The 17085-nt window shown below is 43.1% G+C and overlaps 1 protein-coding gene across 1 annotated transcript in view; it reads left to right on the top strand.

Moving 5' to 3' along the window:
* Nucleotides 1-17085, top strand: part of LOC148453525 (protein mono-ADP-ribosyltransferase PARP15-like) — a 48348-nt gene that overhangs the window by 13164 nt on the left and 18099 nt on the right. Inside the window, exons 5-9 of the mRNA XM_088462010.1 lie at nt 2267-2387; nt 5787-5849; nt 12991-13167; nt 13541-13713; nt 16142-16187. Of these exons, the coding sequence (XP_088318136.1) occupies nt 2267-2387; nt 5787-5849; nt 12991-13167; nt 13541-13713; nt 16142-16187 (580 nt within the window). The remainder of the gene's footprint in view (nt 1-2266; nt 2388-5786; nt 5850-12990; nt 13168-13540; nt 13714-16141; nt 16188-17085) is intronic.

Raw genomic sequence — 17085 nt, forward strand, 5'->3', positions numbered from 1 at the left:
TGGCTCTCGATGTTACCGATTAATCCTTACAAATACCGGAGATGATGTGTGTTGCGAGTGGCAAGAGGACGTCTTTATACACTAGCGAGCGCTTATTGCCGGGGCTCGCTAAGACATAGAGGGTGGCCTTACGAGACGCAGTGCGAGCGCTTAATTTAAATATCTGGCCCTTTTTGCCAGCGAGCAGCCGCAATTTGTGAGCGGGTCTGAATCAGGCCCACAGCCCTTATATTTTATCGGCTGCTTATCTCATCAATAGAAAATATTTTTATGGGCTATTTACTGAAAAAAAAATTGCCAGGGCAAATGAGCGAGTAGGCAGCAGGTAAAGAGTAACTTACCACATCGCCAGCCAGTCAACATCCCCTCTGAGCATGTGCGTTCCGGCTTTGCCGGGTCACCTATTTGCTCAGCTGCTGCTCTTTTAAATATGCAATAACCAGCTATTACATTAGAGCCCTTGTGATGAACTTTGAAAGTGATATCTAGTAATGGTCATCGCACTCTACTGGCTTTGTTAAATATGCAAAATCCCTAAGGGGCCTATGTATCATAGCTTGCAGAGAGATAAAATTGTAAGATATAAATCACCAACCAATCAGCTTATAACTTACATTTTATAGGCTGTGTTTGAAAAATGACAGGAGCTGATTGGTTAATACTTTTTCAATTTTATCTCTCATCCAGCTTTGATACATAGGCCCCTAAATCTGTTAATTTCTCCCTTTACTAAATAAACCCTTTAATCTCATAAATGTGGGAGAATTACTAGTGTACAAGGAACCTGAAACTAGATTCAAAATTAAAGATTATCATCATAATAGAAAGTTGACAGAAATTAGAAATATACATGCCATAAGTGATTATATGCGATCGGTATTTCAGATTCGGCAAATGCCGGATCCCCTCCATCTGTCTCCTGCTCTGCCCCCCACCGTCCTCTCTGGCTAAGATATGTCCCATCACACACTGCCGTGGGAGCCATTGATTCTGGCTGTAATCATCACATTATTTTTTGTGTCTTAGCTCATATTAGTAATAAATAACATTACTGATGGTTTATTAGAAAATATTACTACATCTTGGTGGGCATTATCAATATTCTGGAATATACCATTGTTCTGTAGAAACAGACACAACATTACATTTAGTGGACTGATTCAGTACTGATCGCAAGTTCAACTACGAATGCAAATCGAGCGATTGTTTGCCATTGTGTGCATGCATATAAGCCACACTGTGCATTTGCCGTTATTGCACTGCGACTACGGAGGTACAGGGAATCCATCACAAAGTGAGTGAAAGGTTGATAGCATTTGGGGGTGGTGACGAGAGGGTGGTTAAAAGAGCGCAGGCGTGTCTGTCCGTTTGAACGCCATTTCCTGGGTGTGCATAAATTAGCCACTGCGTTTGCCATACGCAGCATGAGAGCTCGCCAAGTGCGAAGAGACTTGCATTGTCTGCGGTTGGTCAGATCTATTGCAAATGCTGCTTGACGGGCCAATGTGCATCGATGATACCGATGTTTTCACAGAAGAGCGACATTGGATGGATGTGAGAAAGCAGTAGTGGGCATCTCTATGCCAGCTGAGCTTTGGCAGGCATTAGCATATTTTCGCAGCTGCGGTCCGTGCGAATTTGCAGCTGCGATCGCAGTTGCGATTGGTACTGAATCAGGCCCAGTGAGAGAATATTTTTTCTCTAAATATACCTGATTCTCCTGGGGCTAGAATTTAGAAATGTGTCTATTTCAAGACATTGAGGTGTAAACTGACCAATCTTTGCTCTCTACACACCCAGGGCCGATTCAATTATGTGCGAAAATGTCAGATTTTATCGCCAGTGATAAAATCGTCCATTTTCGCACCTAACTGAATTTGGGCCCCAGTTGTGTAGCAACCAATCAGTGCTCTGGATACACCTTACCAGCTCCCCCTTCCCCTATCTATAATATACAGCTGCTATGTGGCAAAGCACCACTAGAGGGAGAAACATCAGATGTCGGAATGCCCCAATAGGACAACTATCTATCTCCCAACTACCTGGATTCTTAGGAACCGCACTGGACCCATGCTAGTGTTTAATTTGGGAGAAGGAGGATTACTGGTAAAATACCTCTGTGGATTACTGCTGTTAGGGTATGGAAGCTTTTATCAATTTATTTGTGATTGTTAAAATAGGACTTTTCATTTTGGATCAATTTGTATTTTAGATTAATGTGTTACTACTATACGTTGTGCAAATAATTACTTTCTGCTCTTCTTAGGCAACTTGCACTCACTTCACAGATTTTGGAAAGAAAATAGAATTAATTAAAGGTAACATCACTGATCAGGCTGTGGATTGCATTGTGAACTTAACAAACAGCGCTCTAAACCAATCTTCTGGTAAATATACATGGTTATAATAACACACTGTGTATTGACTTTAGATACTTACATCAGAATAGTTTAGTTGGTATTTGACTTTGCTGAGAGCCTATTGGCCTAATTCATAGATGTACACTATGTCGATAATTACGCAGTTGAGCGATTATCGGTATACCCAGCATGCGTCTAAGTCACACTGCGCATCCGACAAGGTACATTTCCGTAATCGTTGGCTGCGACTTTTTACTTTTCTTGATTGGCAGCCAGGGAGCATTTGGGGGAGGTAACGGGGAGTGGTAGTAAACACCACAGGCGAGTCATGACCGTTTTTTGGGGCATGTCACTTCCTGCATCTGCGATCCCGCACATAGTGAAAGTGTCTCAGGCGTCTCAGTTTCCTCGTCCATTCTGAGTAGCCATAGGGTTCCGCAAAAATTTGATAATCAAATGATCTGTGGCGGAAGCTGCATCTTTGTACACAGATGTTTGGATTTGCACAGCCTCAAGTGGGCGTCTCAGGGCTTGATTCAGCAGAGCACGCAAGTGCACTGCTGAACGCAGATTCCCGATTATCGGGAATATGAGCATGCGCAGGACCCATTCTGCACGTGTGTAGAATGGGTCCTGCTAACACGCTCGCAAGCCCTTGAATGCTTCTACCTGATTGACAGGCAGAGGCATTTAAGGGGCGGTGCGGGGGTAGGGTCAGCCGGTGTTCCCGGAAACGAGGCTTTTCCGCCCCGTTTCCCGGAAGTGGGCAGCCCAGAGACTGCATGGACGCACACAGTCTGCTGGGCTCGCAAGCCGGCCAGCCTGAGTAAGCTGAGGCTTACTTAGCTGTCCGGCCAACCGGCACCGTCCACCATTGAGACCATTGACCTCTTTTGGTTGCGATGGTGATCCCAGACTGGGACCTCCTTTGCAATGCTGGGATCGCAAATGCAACAGGGGGTGACATTCCCCAGCATCTGCGACATTTGCCCGTGGCAATGCAGGATTTCCAGAGGGGGGTTTCCAAATGCTTAATTTTAGAGCGAGTGTGGCCTGTCAATGAAGAGGGCAGAATTAGTACTTAACCAGCTTTAATAAGCATCATACTAAGTGTATTGTGTGTAATAATTCCAGCATACATAGGACCAGTGATCACAGTAAGCCATTAGATGCGTCAGTAGGGCCATCCTGCCTGAGGTATTTATTTTAGATGTGAGCACCATTCCAGAGCATTGGAGCAAGTTCGGGAGCCTGGAGGAACAGAATAAGATCCTAGCACTGCCCTGGACATATATGTACATATTGGGCTCTATAGCAGTGCATCTCTAACAGTGCATGTTTTCCAGATCTTCTAGTTGGTGCAAAGGTTATTCATTACTGGCTGATACATGTTAAAAGATCCACAGGTAGTGCTAATTATTTTATTTGTGATACTGAGAAGAACATGCAGTACTAGTAACAATCTATTATATTACTATTTCTATTGTGGTCATGGTGTGGGCTGGGGAGGGGGGTTTCCAGGCAGATGGAAACCCCCCCTGCGTTTGCCTATGTTTGCAAATTTTCTCACAGCAGCTGCGTGCAGGATCACAGCTGCGATGGCATTAGCGGACATCTCTGTGTTAGGCCCTGTGTCAAGTGACAGTCAAATTGAAAGAGTTGCACATTTATTATTAAAGAATACATGGGCAGGCAAGAAGAATGGGTATTTCTGTAAGTGCAGAAGCTCAGTGGAAAAACCCTTTTGTGATGCCATGTATCTACTTTTGCACAAATGCATCCATTGTCACAGCTATGTGTATATGGATTTGTAGGCCATATAATAGAACTGTGGGGCTTGTACTATAGTTGCCTTAGTTGAGCGGATGGTGAGGCTTTCCTTGCCAAGTGCAGATCAGGGCACAAGTGAGCCTCGTTTTTCACTTAGTTGATAATAGAGATTCACTTTATGGATCGGGTATTCGGGTAACAACACAGTCTTCTACAGATCACTCTTCAAATCTTTCAATGAAACAGTAACTCTCATTTATGCTTTTTGTTTTATTATTATTTTCTGTAAACATGTTATAGCCTGTGGACATCACATACTATATATCACAAGTGAATTTATTTTATGAAGGAGAAATACCATAATATTTGCAAGGATTGGTGTCCAAGAAAAATCAGAACTTCCTATGGTTCTTGCGGTGTAAAGGACCCTTAAGCTGCATACATACACAACGATTTTTTTTAATGAACGATTTGAGTAAACGATTTTTTCCCTTGAAAAAATTTACTAAAATCGTTTACTAAAGTTGTTCATTTACTATGTCATGAACGATTTTTATGAACTACAAACGATTTTTGCATATTCCCTTAATGAAAATCGATGAGTTGACAAGTCTGACTGAACGACAAACTACAAACGACAAACTACAAACGTGAACACGCATGAACAATAATCGTTCATCGTTTGACTCAGAAAGTGAACGATTTTTGCCATCAATTATCGTTAAACGATATCGTTTAACGATAATCATTGAAAAAATCGTTGTGTGTGTATGCAGCTTTAGGGGTAAATTTACTAAAATGAGAGTTTTTTTGAAGTGGAGACGTTGCCCATAGCACCAGATTCTAGCTTTTAACTAGTTAAATGTTAAGTAAAATTTGATTGATTACTATGGGCAACATCTCCACTTCTAAAAACTCTCACTTTAGTAAATGTACCCCTAGTTGTCCTCTGGTACAATGCATCTGTACAAGAATAGACACTTTAGTCCAGGGTTTCCCAACCACGGTCCTCAAAGCACACTAACAGTCCAGGTTTTAGGGATAGCCATACTTGAGCACAAGTGACTTAATTAGTACCTCAGTTATATTGATTTAAACATCTGTGCACAATCATGGATATCACTAAAACCAGGACTGTTAGTGTGCCTTGAGGACCGAGGTTGGGAATCACTGCTTTAGTCAGAAGCATCTGGGCTGTAAAATTCTGACCAACAATAAAGTAGTAATGTTATTTAATATCTCTTAAAATGTATTTGGAAAGGTACATGTGATATTTCATATTAAATGTATATTTCTATTTGACATTTTTCTACTGGTTATTGCAAGGGTTAATGAGAGGGGGAGTAAGTAGTCACAAAAGAAGCCAAGGGGAGATGTATCCAGCCTTGCAGAGAGACACAATGGAGAAATTGCCCAAAGCTTCTAACTGTCCTTTGTCTAACAGTCTGTGAAATGACTGATTGTTTCTTTAAGCAACGTCTCCATTTTCTCTCTGAAAGGTTTGATACATCTCCCCCTGTCAGATACAATGCAACAATGGAAGTGTAATGTTTAAAAATAAATGAACATAGTGAAATAATGAACATTCCAAAGCATTTTGCCATTTGGTGATGTAGTGCTAGATCGCTGAAATGTGCTTTTTATGTATATTTTCAGGTGTTTCTGGAGCTATATTGGCTGCTGGTGGTGCCATTGTTAAAGAAGAATGCAAAATTATTGGTACTTTTTTTTTTAAGTGAATGAAGCAATATAAAATTCAATAAGCTACAATGATACATTTAAATAAAAATGTCTCCAACAGAGGCTAGCTGAGCCTAGGAGGCAAACACAAGCAAATAGTCCAGGATTTCTACCAGCGTGCCACAATGAAACAATGGGCATAACAAAAACTATGCACAGCTATTATCAGATACAACACATACCAGCCCCATCTGACAAAGTAGAAACTATTTTAATGACCTCTGTACAATATGAGATTCATGGTGACCTCTGTACAACAAACAGAAATTTATATTGTTCAATATACAATGCAAAGAGCTTTCTGGCGATCTCTATACAGTATACAATGTATTACAGTGATCTTTAGACAGCCATCTAGCAACATATGTACAAATTGTGAGCATTCTACTAACCAACAAACAAAATAGAGAGCATTCTATACAATATACAATTTACTGACCATTCTAGTAATCAAGTTACTATCACAAGAAAAAATCTAGTGACCTTTATACAATACAGAGAGCATTCTAGCATTTTTTTTTTTTAAAAGACAGTTCTGTGTATTGTAAATTTGTCACTAGAATGTTGTCTGTTTTGCTCTCTGTATAGAGGTCACTATAATGTCTTGTATTGTTTATTGGTCTCTTGAATGTTTTTGTGATAGTATCTTGATCACTAGACTTCTCCGTGCATTGTATATTGGCCACTAGAATGCTATCTAGTGTGATATTCTCAGCCTATATTACATTCTCATATTAGCCATAATGGTATTAAAAGCACCAAGGATTTAAGCATACTCTTGAATAAAGAAAATGGCCTACACCTTGCCTTAAATCTTAGGGTCAGTTATGTGGTGGGTGACAGGTTTGTGTTTTTGTTTGTCCACATATTTACATTACATTGACCATAAACAATGTGATTTTGTGCTGGACCATCAACCTGAGGCACCCCTGTTAGTGTCCCGAGGCACCCCAGGGTGTCGCGGCACACAGTTTGGGAACCACTGGGTTAAGGTAAGGTATGGCTTCATTATACAGACCCAAGATCTGTCTTTTCTACCACCATGAGACAATGGAATAATGCAGAAAGCATGCAGGACTCAGATTTCTAGTGTCTTTATAATGCACCCCCCCCCCCCCCACACCCTAATCTGATAAAAAATATCTGATAGTACTATTATACATAGCTTACTATGCTAGTCTGTAGTGATACAAATCAGACCCTATCCTAATTTTGGTATTGATAAAAATAAATCAGACTCCAGATCCCTGGTGGCAGTGTAAAGTAGGCCTGTGATCTGTGATGGCATTACAGCATAAGGTCATCACCTTCTGATCCTAGTCTCTATAGCAGTGATTTTCAACCTTTTCAACTCGAGGCACACTAGACAAGATTTTAAAATTGCCAGGGCACACTAAACGGCTGTGCGGTGTGCGTGACCAATGAAAAAAACATAACCATTGGCTCCCGCATAAAAATATACACATATATTGGCCTCCACAGGAATAAAACACACTACATTGGCCTCCTCAGGAATAAAACACACTACAGTACAATTGCGCTGAGCTGACCGCCGCGGCACACTTGACAACCGCTAGCAGCACACTAGTGTGCCATGGCACAGTGGTTGAAAAACGCTGCTCTATAGTGATAAAAATCACACCCTAGAATTCCGGTTGTTGTCATTAATATACACCCCTCCCCCATCCTAATCTCCTCCCATCACAATTTCTTGTTGCATCATAACACAAAAGTATCAACCTCACACCCTAATTTCTGTGAGTCATAAAAGTCTTTTATCTCTGGGGTCACCCTGTTGTATTACATGACGGCCCCCGACTGTGGTTCCCTCGCTGTCCCTTGGCACATTGTAGAGGCAATATGGTAACTACCAACACCTTGATTTGTGGATAATGGTGATAGTATATAAATAAAATGCTAATAATAGTAGTTCCAGCCATTCACCAATCAGTGTTTATAGTACTTCCAGAACTCTGATTGGTGCATAGCCAGTGCCATCCACCTAACAGGCTGCACAATTGCAGTGGCTGGAGAACATCTTCTGTCAGCATCACCACACACGACCATGCAATGTGCAACCCCAGGAAGCTGAAAAATATACCAAAAAGCTGAAAAATATACCAAACCATGGGGCAAATTGCCCCCATGACCCCTAGTTCAGCCGCCCCTGTTTTCCAATCATAATTATTGTAAAACGTTGTCTGTAATGTATACTAGACATAACCCATATACAGGGTATTCAAAGAGTTATGCAACCGTATGAGGAAACGATTAATTTCACAGTAAGTGCTGGAAGTGGCCGCGGTTCTGTGATTCCACAGATGGACATGGCTAATCATGTTTTTGTACACCCTTTGCAATGTTTCCCGTGAAATTGTATCAACACAGTTCTGAATGTTCGCTTGCAATTCTGGAATACTGTGTGGGTGAGCTGCGTTGGAAGCATCATTTAGGATCCCCCACAAGAAAAAGTTTAAGGGTATTAAATCCAGATAATGCGATGGCCACAACTCCTGTGTGATTAGTCGTCATGGAAAACACTCTTCCAAGTGAGCGGTAGTGTTTCTGGCTGTATTGGCTGTGGCATTGTCCTATTGAAGCCACGTGTTCTGCAATCTCTCTTCCGGCAATGTGACAAATCCTTGCACCATCGTTATGTATCGGTCCGTGTTCACTGTAACTTGGAAGAATGTTAGGAAGATGTAACATATGTGACATAGCACAGCAGACACCAGAAAACAGTTACTTGCGCATCCCTATACGGTTGCATAATTTTTGAACACCCTGTATAATATACTTTCAGTATGTTTATATTACAAGTAGGGGTGTGCACCGGCCACTTTTCGTGTTTTGGTTTTGGATCTGGATCTTTCTTCGTGTTTTGGATCTGGATTGGTTTTGCCAAAACCACCCTTCCGTGTTTTGGGTTCTGGGTTTTGTGTTTTGGATCTGTATTTTTTTGAAAAAAAGCATAAAAACAGCTAAAATCACAGAATTTGTGGGTTTTTCTGCTCCTAAGCTATTATTAACCTGAATAACTTTAATTTCCACTCATTTCCAGTCTATTCTGAACACCTCACACCTCACAATAGTGTTTTTATGTCCAAAAGGTTGCACCGAGGTAGCTGGATGACTATGCTAAGAGATACGAGTGGGCGGCACAATCACGTGGTCCATCTAGGAGTGGCACTGCAGTGGCAGACAGGATGGCAGTTTGAAAAACTAGGCCCCAAACTATACATAATGCAAAGAAAAAAAAGAGGTGCAAGATGGAATTGTCCTTGGGCCCTCCCACCCACCCTTATGTTGTATAAACAGGACATGCACACTTTAACAAACCAAACATTTCCGCGCCAGGGTCTGCCACACGACTGTGGCTGAAATGATTGGTTCGTTTGGGCCCCCACAAAACAAGCTGGAATTAATCTGTCCCTGCACAAACTGGCTCTACGGAGGCAAGATGTCGTCCTCATCCTCCTCATCCACCGATTCCTCACCCTCTTCAGTGTTGTGTACATCCTCATCCTCACAGAGTATTAATTCGTCCCCGCTGGAATCCACAACCACAGGTCCCTCTGTACGTTCTGGAGGCTGGTCTCCCTGGAAGAGTTGATAATTCATTTTATGAACATCATCTTCTCCACATTTTGTGGAAGCAACCTCCTACGCCTTTCGCTGACAAGGTTCCCGGCTGCACTAAACACTCTTTCGGAGTACACACTGGAGGGGGGGCAACTCAGGTAAAATAGAGCCAGTTTGTACAGGGACCTCCAAATTGCTTTTTTTTCCTGCCAGTACAGGTACGGACTGTCTGACATGCCTACTTGGATGCTGTCACCGATGTAATCCTTTAACAGACAGACGCACGCTTGTCGCTGCTGCTTTAAGGATGCAAGTGCGGCTACAGCTCACACAATTCACAAAGACAGAAAAAAAAAGAACAATATTTTTATTGTTTGTGTAGCACACTTTGAGGGTGTCACCACCCTTTAACAGACAGACGCATGACTAGTGGCAGCAGCAACAGCACTAGGAGGAAGTGGTTCTTGATCTTTCCCTATTTTATTTTTATCGGAGAAAGTTTGGTCCTCCATTTATGTTATATTGATATATACGTGCGGCTAAAGCGCACACAAACACAGAAAATATTTTTTTATTTTTGCTGGAGAGTAGTGCACTTTGTGGGTTACACCACTCTTTAAGAAATGAGCCAGCCGGCTCTTTACTTATGGGACACAGGCGCACGCTTGGCGCTGCTCCTTTGTTGATGCACGTGCAGCCACAGCGCACACAATTCACAAACACAGAAAATAATTTTTTTTTTGGTTTGGACTGGAGTGTACTTTGGGGGTTACAGCACCCTTTAATGGTCAAGCCAGCCGGCCCTTTACTTATGACACAGGCGCACGCTTGGCACTACTTTGTTGATGCACGTGCGGCTACTGCGCACACAATACACAAACACAGAAAATATTTTTTTTTTTGGTTTGGACTGGAGTGTACTTTGGCGGTTACAGCACCCTTTAATGGTCAAGCCAGCCGGCCCTTTACTTATGACACAGGCGCACGCTTGGCACTACTTTGTTGATGCACGTGCGGCTACTGCGCACACAATTCACAAACACAGAAAATATATATTTTTTTGGTTTGGACTGGAGTGTACTTTGGGGGTTACAACACCCTTTAACGGTCAAGCCAGCCGGCCCTTTACTTATGACACAGGCGCACGCTTGGCACTACTTTGTTGATGCACGTGCGACTACTGCACACACAATTCACAAACACAGAAAATAATTTTTTTTTTGGTTTGGACTGGAGTGTACTTTGGGGGTTACAGCACCCTTTAACGGTCAAGCCAGCCGGCCCTTTACTTATGACACAGGCGCACGCTTGGCACTACTTTGTTGATGCACGTACGGCTACTGCGCACACAATTCACAAACACAGAAAATTTATATTTTTTGGGTTTGGACTGGAGTGTACTTTGGGGGTTACAGCACCCTTTAACGGTCAAGCCAGCCGGCCCTTTACTTATGACACAGGCGCACGCTTGGCACTACTTTGTTGATGCACGTGCGGCTACTGCGCACACAATTCACAAACACAGAAAATATATATTTTTTTGGTTTGGACTGGAGTGTACTTTGGGGGTTACAGCACCCTTTAACGGTCAAGCCAGCCGGCCCTTTACTTATGACACAGGCGCACGCTTGGCACTACTCTGTTGATGCACGTGCGGCTACTGCGCACACAATTCACAAACACAGAAAATAATTTTTTTGGGGGTTTGGACTGGAGTGTACTTTGGGGGTTACAGCACCCTTTAACGGTCAAGCCAGCCGGCCCTTTACTTATGACACAGGCGCACGCTTGGCACTACTTTGTTGATGCACGTGCGGCTACTGCGCACACAATTCACAAACACAGAAAATAATTTTTTTTTTGGTTTGGACTGGAGTGTACTTTGGGAGTTACAGCACCCTTTAACGGTCAAGCCAGCCGGCCCTTTACTTATGACACAGGCGCACGCTTGGCACTACTTTGTTGATGCACGTGCGGCTACTGCGCACACAATTCACAAACACAGAAAATAATTTTTTTTTTGGTTTGGACTGGAGTGTACTTTGGGGGTTACAGCACCCTTTAACGGTCAAGCCAGCCGGCCCTTTACTTATGACACAGGCGCATGCTTGGCACTACTTTGTTGATGCACGTGCGGCTACTGCGCACACAATTCACAAACAGAAAAAATATAATTTTTTTAGCACTTGGGGGGAGCACCCCTGATGGACAGAGCACCCCCTGGACAACACTACAGCACCCCTTTAGGACTGGTACACTGCACAGGACTTTGGAGTGGACACAGCCCCTATGGAGAACTGACTGCACAACACAGTCCAGCCAGCCCCTATGGACTTTGAAGTAGTGGACACAGCCCCTATTAACAACAGCAGCACAGCACAACACAGCCAGCCCCTATGGACTTTGAAGTAGTGGACAACAGCAGCACAGCGCAGCACAGCACAGCACAACACTACTCTGCACTACACTACACTACACTACACAGCCCAGCCAGCCCTAACTCCCACCCTCCCTCTTCACTGTCCACAGCCGAGTGAGAAAATGGCGCCGACGCGGGTACCTTATATAGGATCCAAAACCCGCGAGACCCGGAAGGCGGGATCATGACGTTTTGCCTCGATTTTAGATCCGAGTCAGGCGGGAAAAGTCGAGCCTGACTCGGATCGGACTCGGATCGGGGGGGGCTCGGGGGGGTTCGGATTTCAGAAATCCGAACCCGCTCACCCCTAGTTACAAGTTGGGTGTGCTAACTTAATTTCACATAAAGGTATATTTGATAGCACAGTTTTTCTACATAAAAGCAGCCTGACATCATACTGCATCACCAGCTGCTGTTGATGGACTCTATGTACTTACTAAATGGCTTTCTGCTGGCCTCCATTCACTTCCCAAATCTGAATCATGATACTGCACACCTGCCTTCATTGACATAACCAAGACCTGAGGTGACCTCACCTTCGCTGCTTCATACCTTGGCAGGCTGGGAGTGGAGGGCAGCACCCTTGGCTCCGAAAACCGAGACAGACTTAACTGTGAGCACACTGCCAAGCACCACATTCCCACCATAATACTGTAATGGACAAGCATCAGCCAGTAGCTCTCTATGGCCTTGAGCACAATGTTCAGTACCTGACACTTGTGCAGCTCACAGATAAAACAAAGAAACGTTTAAATACAGATGTAGCTACACTCATCTATGCCACGATGATGGCGCGAGTGCTCGCAGCTTGGCGATTGCTGCGCTATTCCGCGATGTATGTGCACGTGCTGGCGCATCGCAGCAACGATGAAGCTGGCTACATCTGTATCTGACTGATGTAGTGGGTCTCTATAACCTACATCTACTGTAACCCAAGTAATATCAGTGAGCAATCTCTACAAAGGCAAAAAAAAAACAATTAGGGTAAAGAGACCTGCAGCAACAAATCTACATAAATTACATACACAATTATTATTTATTTATTTTCAGCAAATAACTTTAAAAAGGTAGTATTCTTAATTGTCAAATAAAGGCTCACTTACAACGTTTTTTTTAAAGGTACATTGTCATCAGATGGGACTGCAATAACAAGCGGCGGGAATAATAAGTGCAAAAAAATCATGCATATTATCGGCCCAACCAGGGTTTCTGCATATGAGCCCTCAATGGATAGGATTTTGCTAGAGAGCCATAAAAATGGGTTCACAAGTGTTGCCCTGCCAGCCATTGGAACAGGTAATTCACAGTTTTCAAATCAAAGACACTGTTTTAATTTCTATCCCGCATTTAAAATAATATGACTTGCAACGGAAATTTGAGTTGATAATTTTTGGGCATGATATTATGACATATGTTTTAATTTGTATTGATTATACATAGTTGTCTACTGTCAGTATTGTGAAAATGAACTATTACAAAAGGTGGGAGACTCCTAAAAATTATGGGGTACATATTTCCTAATAATACGTATTGCCACTGCGTTTTATGACATCCGGCAGAGCAAGCAAGACCAGCTATAACTAGCAGAACTGTCAGGCAGTGGTGTAGTTAAATGGATAGAACCTTTTACAGCTGAAAAGTGAAGATAACAAATTTTGTGTATTTGCAGGCAAGGCTCATGTTGATCCTGAAAAATCAATTAAGGCTCTTTTAAAAAGTATTTCCAGCTGTTTATCAGAAACATTACTTCCAACCATTGAAAAAATTTGTATTATTGTATTAGAAGACGATATTTACAAGACGTATCTTAAGGTTTTTCAAGCCAAGTGCACAGAGATACAGGTAAGCCTAATCACTTTTATCTAGGGATGTACCGAATCCGAATTTGGGGATTTGCTAGGATTCCAAATACTTAACAATGGATTCTGATGAATCTAAACAGGACCCTAATCACATTTGCAAAGGATTTCTAAAAGTGGCCAATGAAACGATGAAAATTAGTTAGGAGTAAAAGATACAATGATCTTAATTGATGGTTGTATCTATTCTGCAGTTGGATTGGCCTAAGCTTAGGGAAGAGTATCATGGAAGTTTTCAGGGAACATCTCAGTCTGTTACATTCAGTGTTATCATCAAAAATGTCTACAATTCTTCTCTGCTGCTGTTACACTAACTGTGCATTGTGAAAACTGTCTGCCACTTCTCCTCCTCATCCTCCTCTTGGTTACCGAGTCTGCTGGCAGGTAAGTCGTATATTTAATGCCAGAGCCGTAACTAGACTTTTTGGTGCCCTGTGCCAGAAAGAGCAATGGCGCCCCCCCCCATTTTTCAAATAGGGACATAAGACTCGCACCCAAAAAACGGCCATGGCCTCATGGGGAAATGCCAGGGAAGAGATAGAGGAGGCCAGGAGCTGCTGGGAATAAAAGAAGAGGAAGATACAAGTGAGAAGGATAATAAACAAAAAATTGACAGGCCCGAACAGCACCCCCTGTCCTGCGGTGCCCTGTGCCAAGGCACAGGTCGCTCTACCCTAGTTATGGCCCTGGTTATCATAAGTTAGCCTTCTTCAGTGAGAGGTATGCCTGCCAAAAGTTAAGGTGTTGATTCGTTTAGCTGGGGAAATGAGTTGACGTTGCAATGACGTGGAAACACCAGCAATAGCACCTTATCTTGCCACCTTCACGGTCTTATCTCACCCCATACTTGTGGATTTTTGCAGCCTTACAGGGCTGCAAACATAAGTCAGCGAGTCTGGAGCTACAATAAGTGCAGCATATAGCTGTACTTACTTGCATGGACCCACGGGGCGAGTCTGATTGAATCAACTGGTAAATTACCTCAATCTTAGGCACTGCCGTGCCAGCAGAAAGAGGCAGTGGAGATTGGGTCTATTCTGTTTAAATATTCTTGCCTAGTAAGTGAATACTTTTGTTGCAACTTTTGGGCTGCTATAAATATACCTCTAGGATTATACAGTAATATTCCAACTACTTGTCTTCCTTTCCCCCTGTGTTTGTTGCCACCTTTTGTTTACCTGTCATTATTGTCCTCCACTTACCACTATAAATATATTGTTGCCACCAATGTCCCCGAATTCAGAACAAACGGAAAGTGCTCTCAGAATTGGGGAAACTAGCCTGAACCCCCCAAAAAGATGCACTAACATTGGGGATCAATGTAGATGTGTCCGAATAGCCCTAATAAAACTGTTTGGGGTACTTAAGTTGTTTCAATAGCTTCTTATCAGCATCTTTACACAAGTGGTGAAGAATGGCATTAAGCTGTATTTTTTGGTGAAAATAAGTAGTCCAGTCAAATTTGGGGTTCTTGAAAATGGGTGCTAGCATCTTTTATGTCTCTAAAGTGAAGTTGTTAAAATTGTGAAAAACGCTCCTGTTGCATGCACCTGCAATCATAAAAACGCCTGACCCATCTTTGCAGACCCCCAAGAAGTCTATTTCGCTAGTTTTTATACTTGTCCCCCCACTTTGTGCTTTTTCACCCCCCAAAATGAAAGTACTTTTTTTGGGTGTTCTTAAGCTTTTCCCCGGGATTTTTTGACGCAGTTATCCTTTGGGGGGCTGTCCCCAGGGTTCTGCGAGGTTTCCCCACCTTTGCACCCCAAAATAAAAATGTTGCACTTCTTTGCTCCTGCTATTCAGAGGCGAATCTTTTTCGCCTATTACATTGTATTGACTTTCCGCGTAGGCGAAAACTGTCTGGAATTTAATACGGAGACAAGTTCCGTCCTGGCGAAAAGCCACAATCGCCGACACTTCTTTGTGGAAAATGGCTTTACGCTTCTAATTGAATCTGGCCCTTAGTGTGACTGGTCACTCCTACATATTACTGGTTCTCTAATACATTTAAAACAATCTAAACTGCCATAATTCTATGGTGCATTACCATCACCATGTCAGTGCCTTCTATTGTACAGACTAGTTAAAGAGGAGTTGCTGACGACATGGTGTATTGAACAAGTGTAGACGAATCATTAGATCACCAATGGTCCTTACGTACGTGTGATGTTACTAGTACTTTGGATTTCAGTGTTGTTATTGGATTGACCCAAAGCCAAATCCTTGTACTGTATTTGGTCAGAACACCACACTGATTCCAGATCCAACTGAACGTTTAAGACAGGAATGAAGGTCATAGAAGTAAACAGTATACTTGTCTGTCTGATTGTCTATCTATCTAATTACAGTATCTATATGAATATATTATAGACATTTAATTATTTAAATATGTATATTATTTGTTGCAGGCAATCAAACAGGAAGAAAATACACTATCAGCAATTCAAGCAGAGGGTATTTATGGTTACTTTTATTAATCATAAACAATTGTAAAATACTGTTCAACGTGCTGTGTTTACATAAAGCAACATCAGTATCATCTACAAATATATATGTTAATGTTTCAGAGCTGAAGATCCTTCAGATAACCACACAGAATGCATTTTAGCTTCTAGGCGCATATTTATGTGCGCTGGCTGATCAGATTGCAGAGTCTCTGATGCCATAGGCAGTGACATATCTATAATTGGTGCAGTGTGTGCGGGGCACACGGGCCCCTGGGTCCAGGAGGGCCCCGCACTGCACACACTGCACCGATATTTTTTTTAAACTTACCTGTCCGAGGTCCCGCGTCGGGTGTCACTGCTGCTCAGAACACCGGAAAAATGTCCACCACGGCCATTTTCCGGCATTCTGCGCATGCACAGTAGACTCCGGGCATACTCTAGTGCCCAGAGTCTACTAATGCTCCGGTGGCTAGCCAGCCGCGTCAGCCGACTGCCAGCCACCAGGGAGAGAGGAGGGGGCCCCGCACGAGGAGTGCACACGGGCCCCCTCCACTCTTAAAACGCCCCTGGCCCTAGGTGTCTCTGATGATTACATAGGACAGGATCAGGGGTGGCTCCAGAGGTGGGGTTGCAGCGCAGTCCAAAAATCATATAAGGGAGCCGCACCAACTGCCACCCCAAATGCTACCAAACATAACTGGCCGGGACTCACTGGCAGTAGGTGTGACTCCCCTCAGTGGTGTCCCTCCCCGACACCCGGTGTGGGGAGGAATGCCTTGTGTGCGGTGGAGCCGCGCGTGCTGCCGAAAAAGGGGGTGTGGCCTCATGGAAGGAGGTGTGGCTTCATGGAAGGGTGCGTGGCCTCATGGCCCGAACCTGGTCTCTGGTACGTCGTGATCAATGGG

This window comes from Taudactylus pleione, unplaced genomic scaffold (genome assembly GCF_031769625.1).
Source record: "Taudactylus pleione unplaced genomic scaffold, aTauple2 ptg001137l, whole genome shotgun sequence".
Lineage (NCBI taxonomy): Eukaryota > Metazoa > Chordata > Amphibia > Anura > Myobatrachidae > Taudactylus > Taudactylus pleione.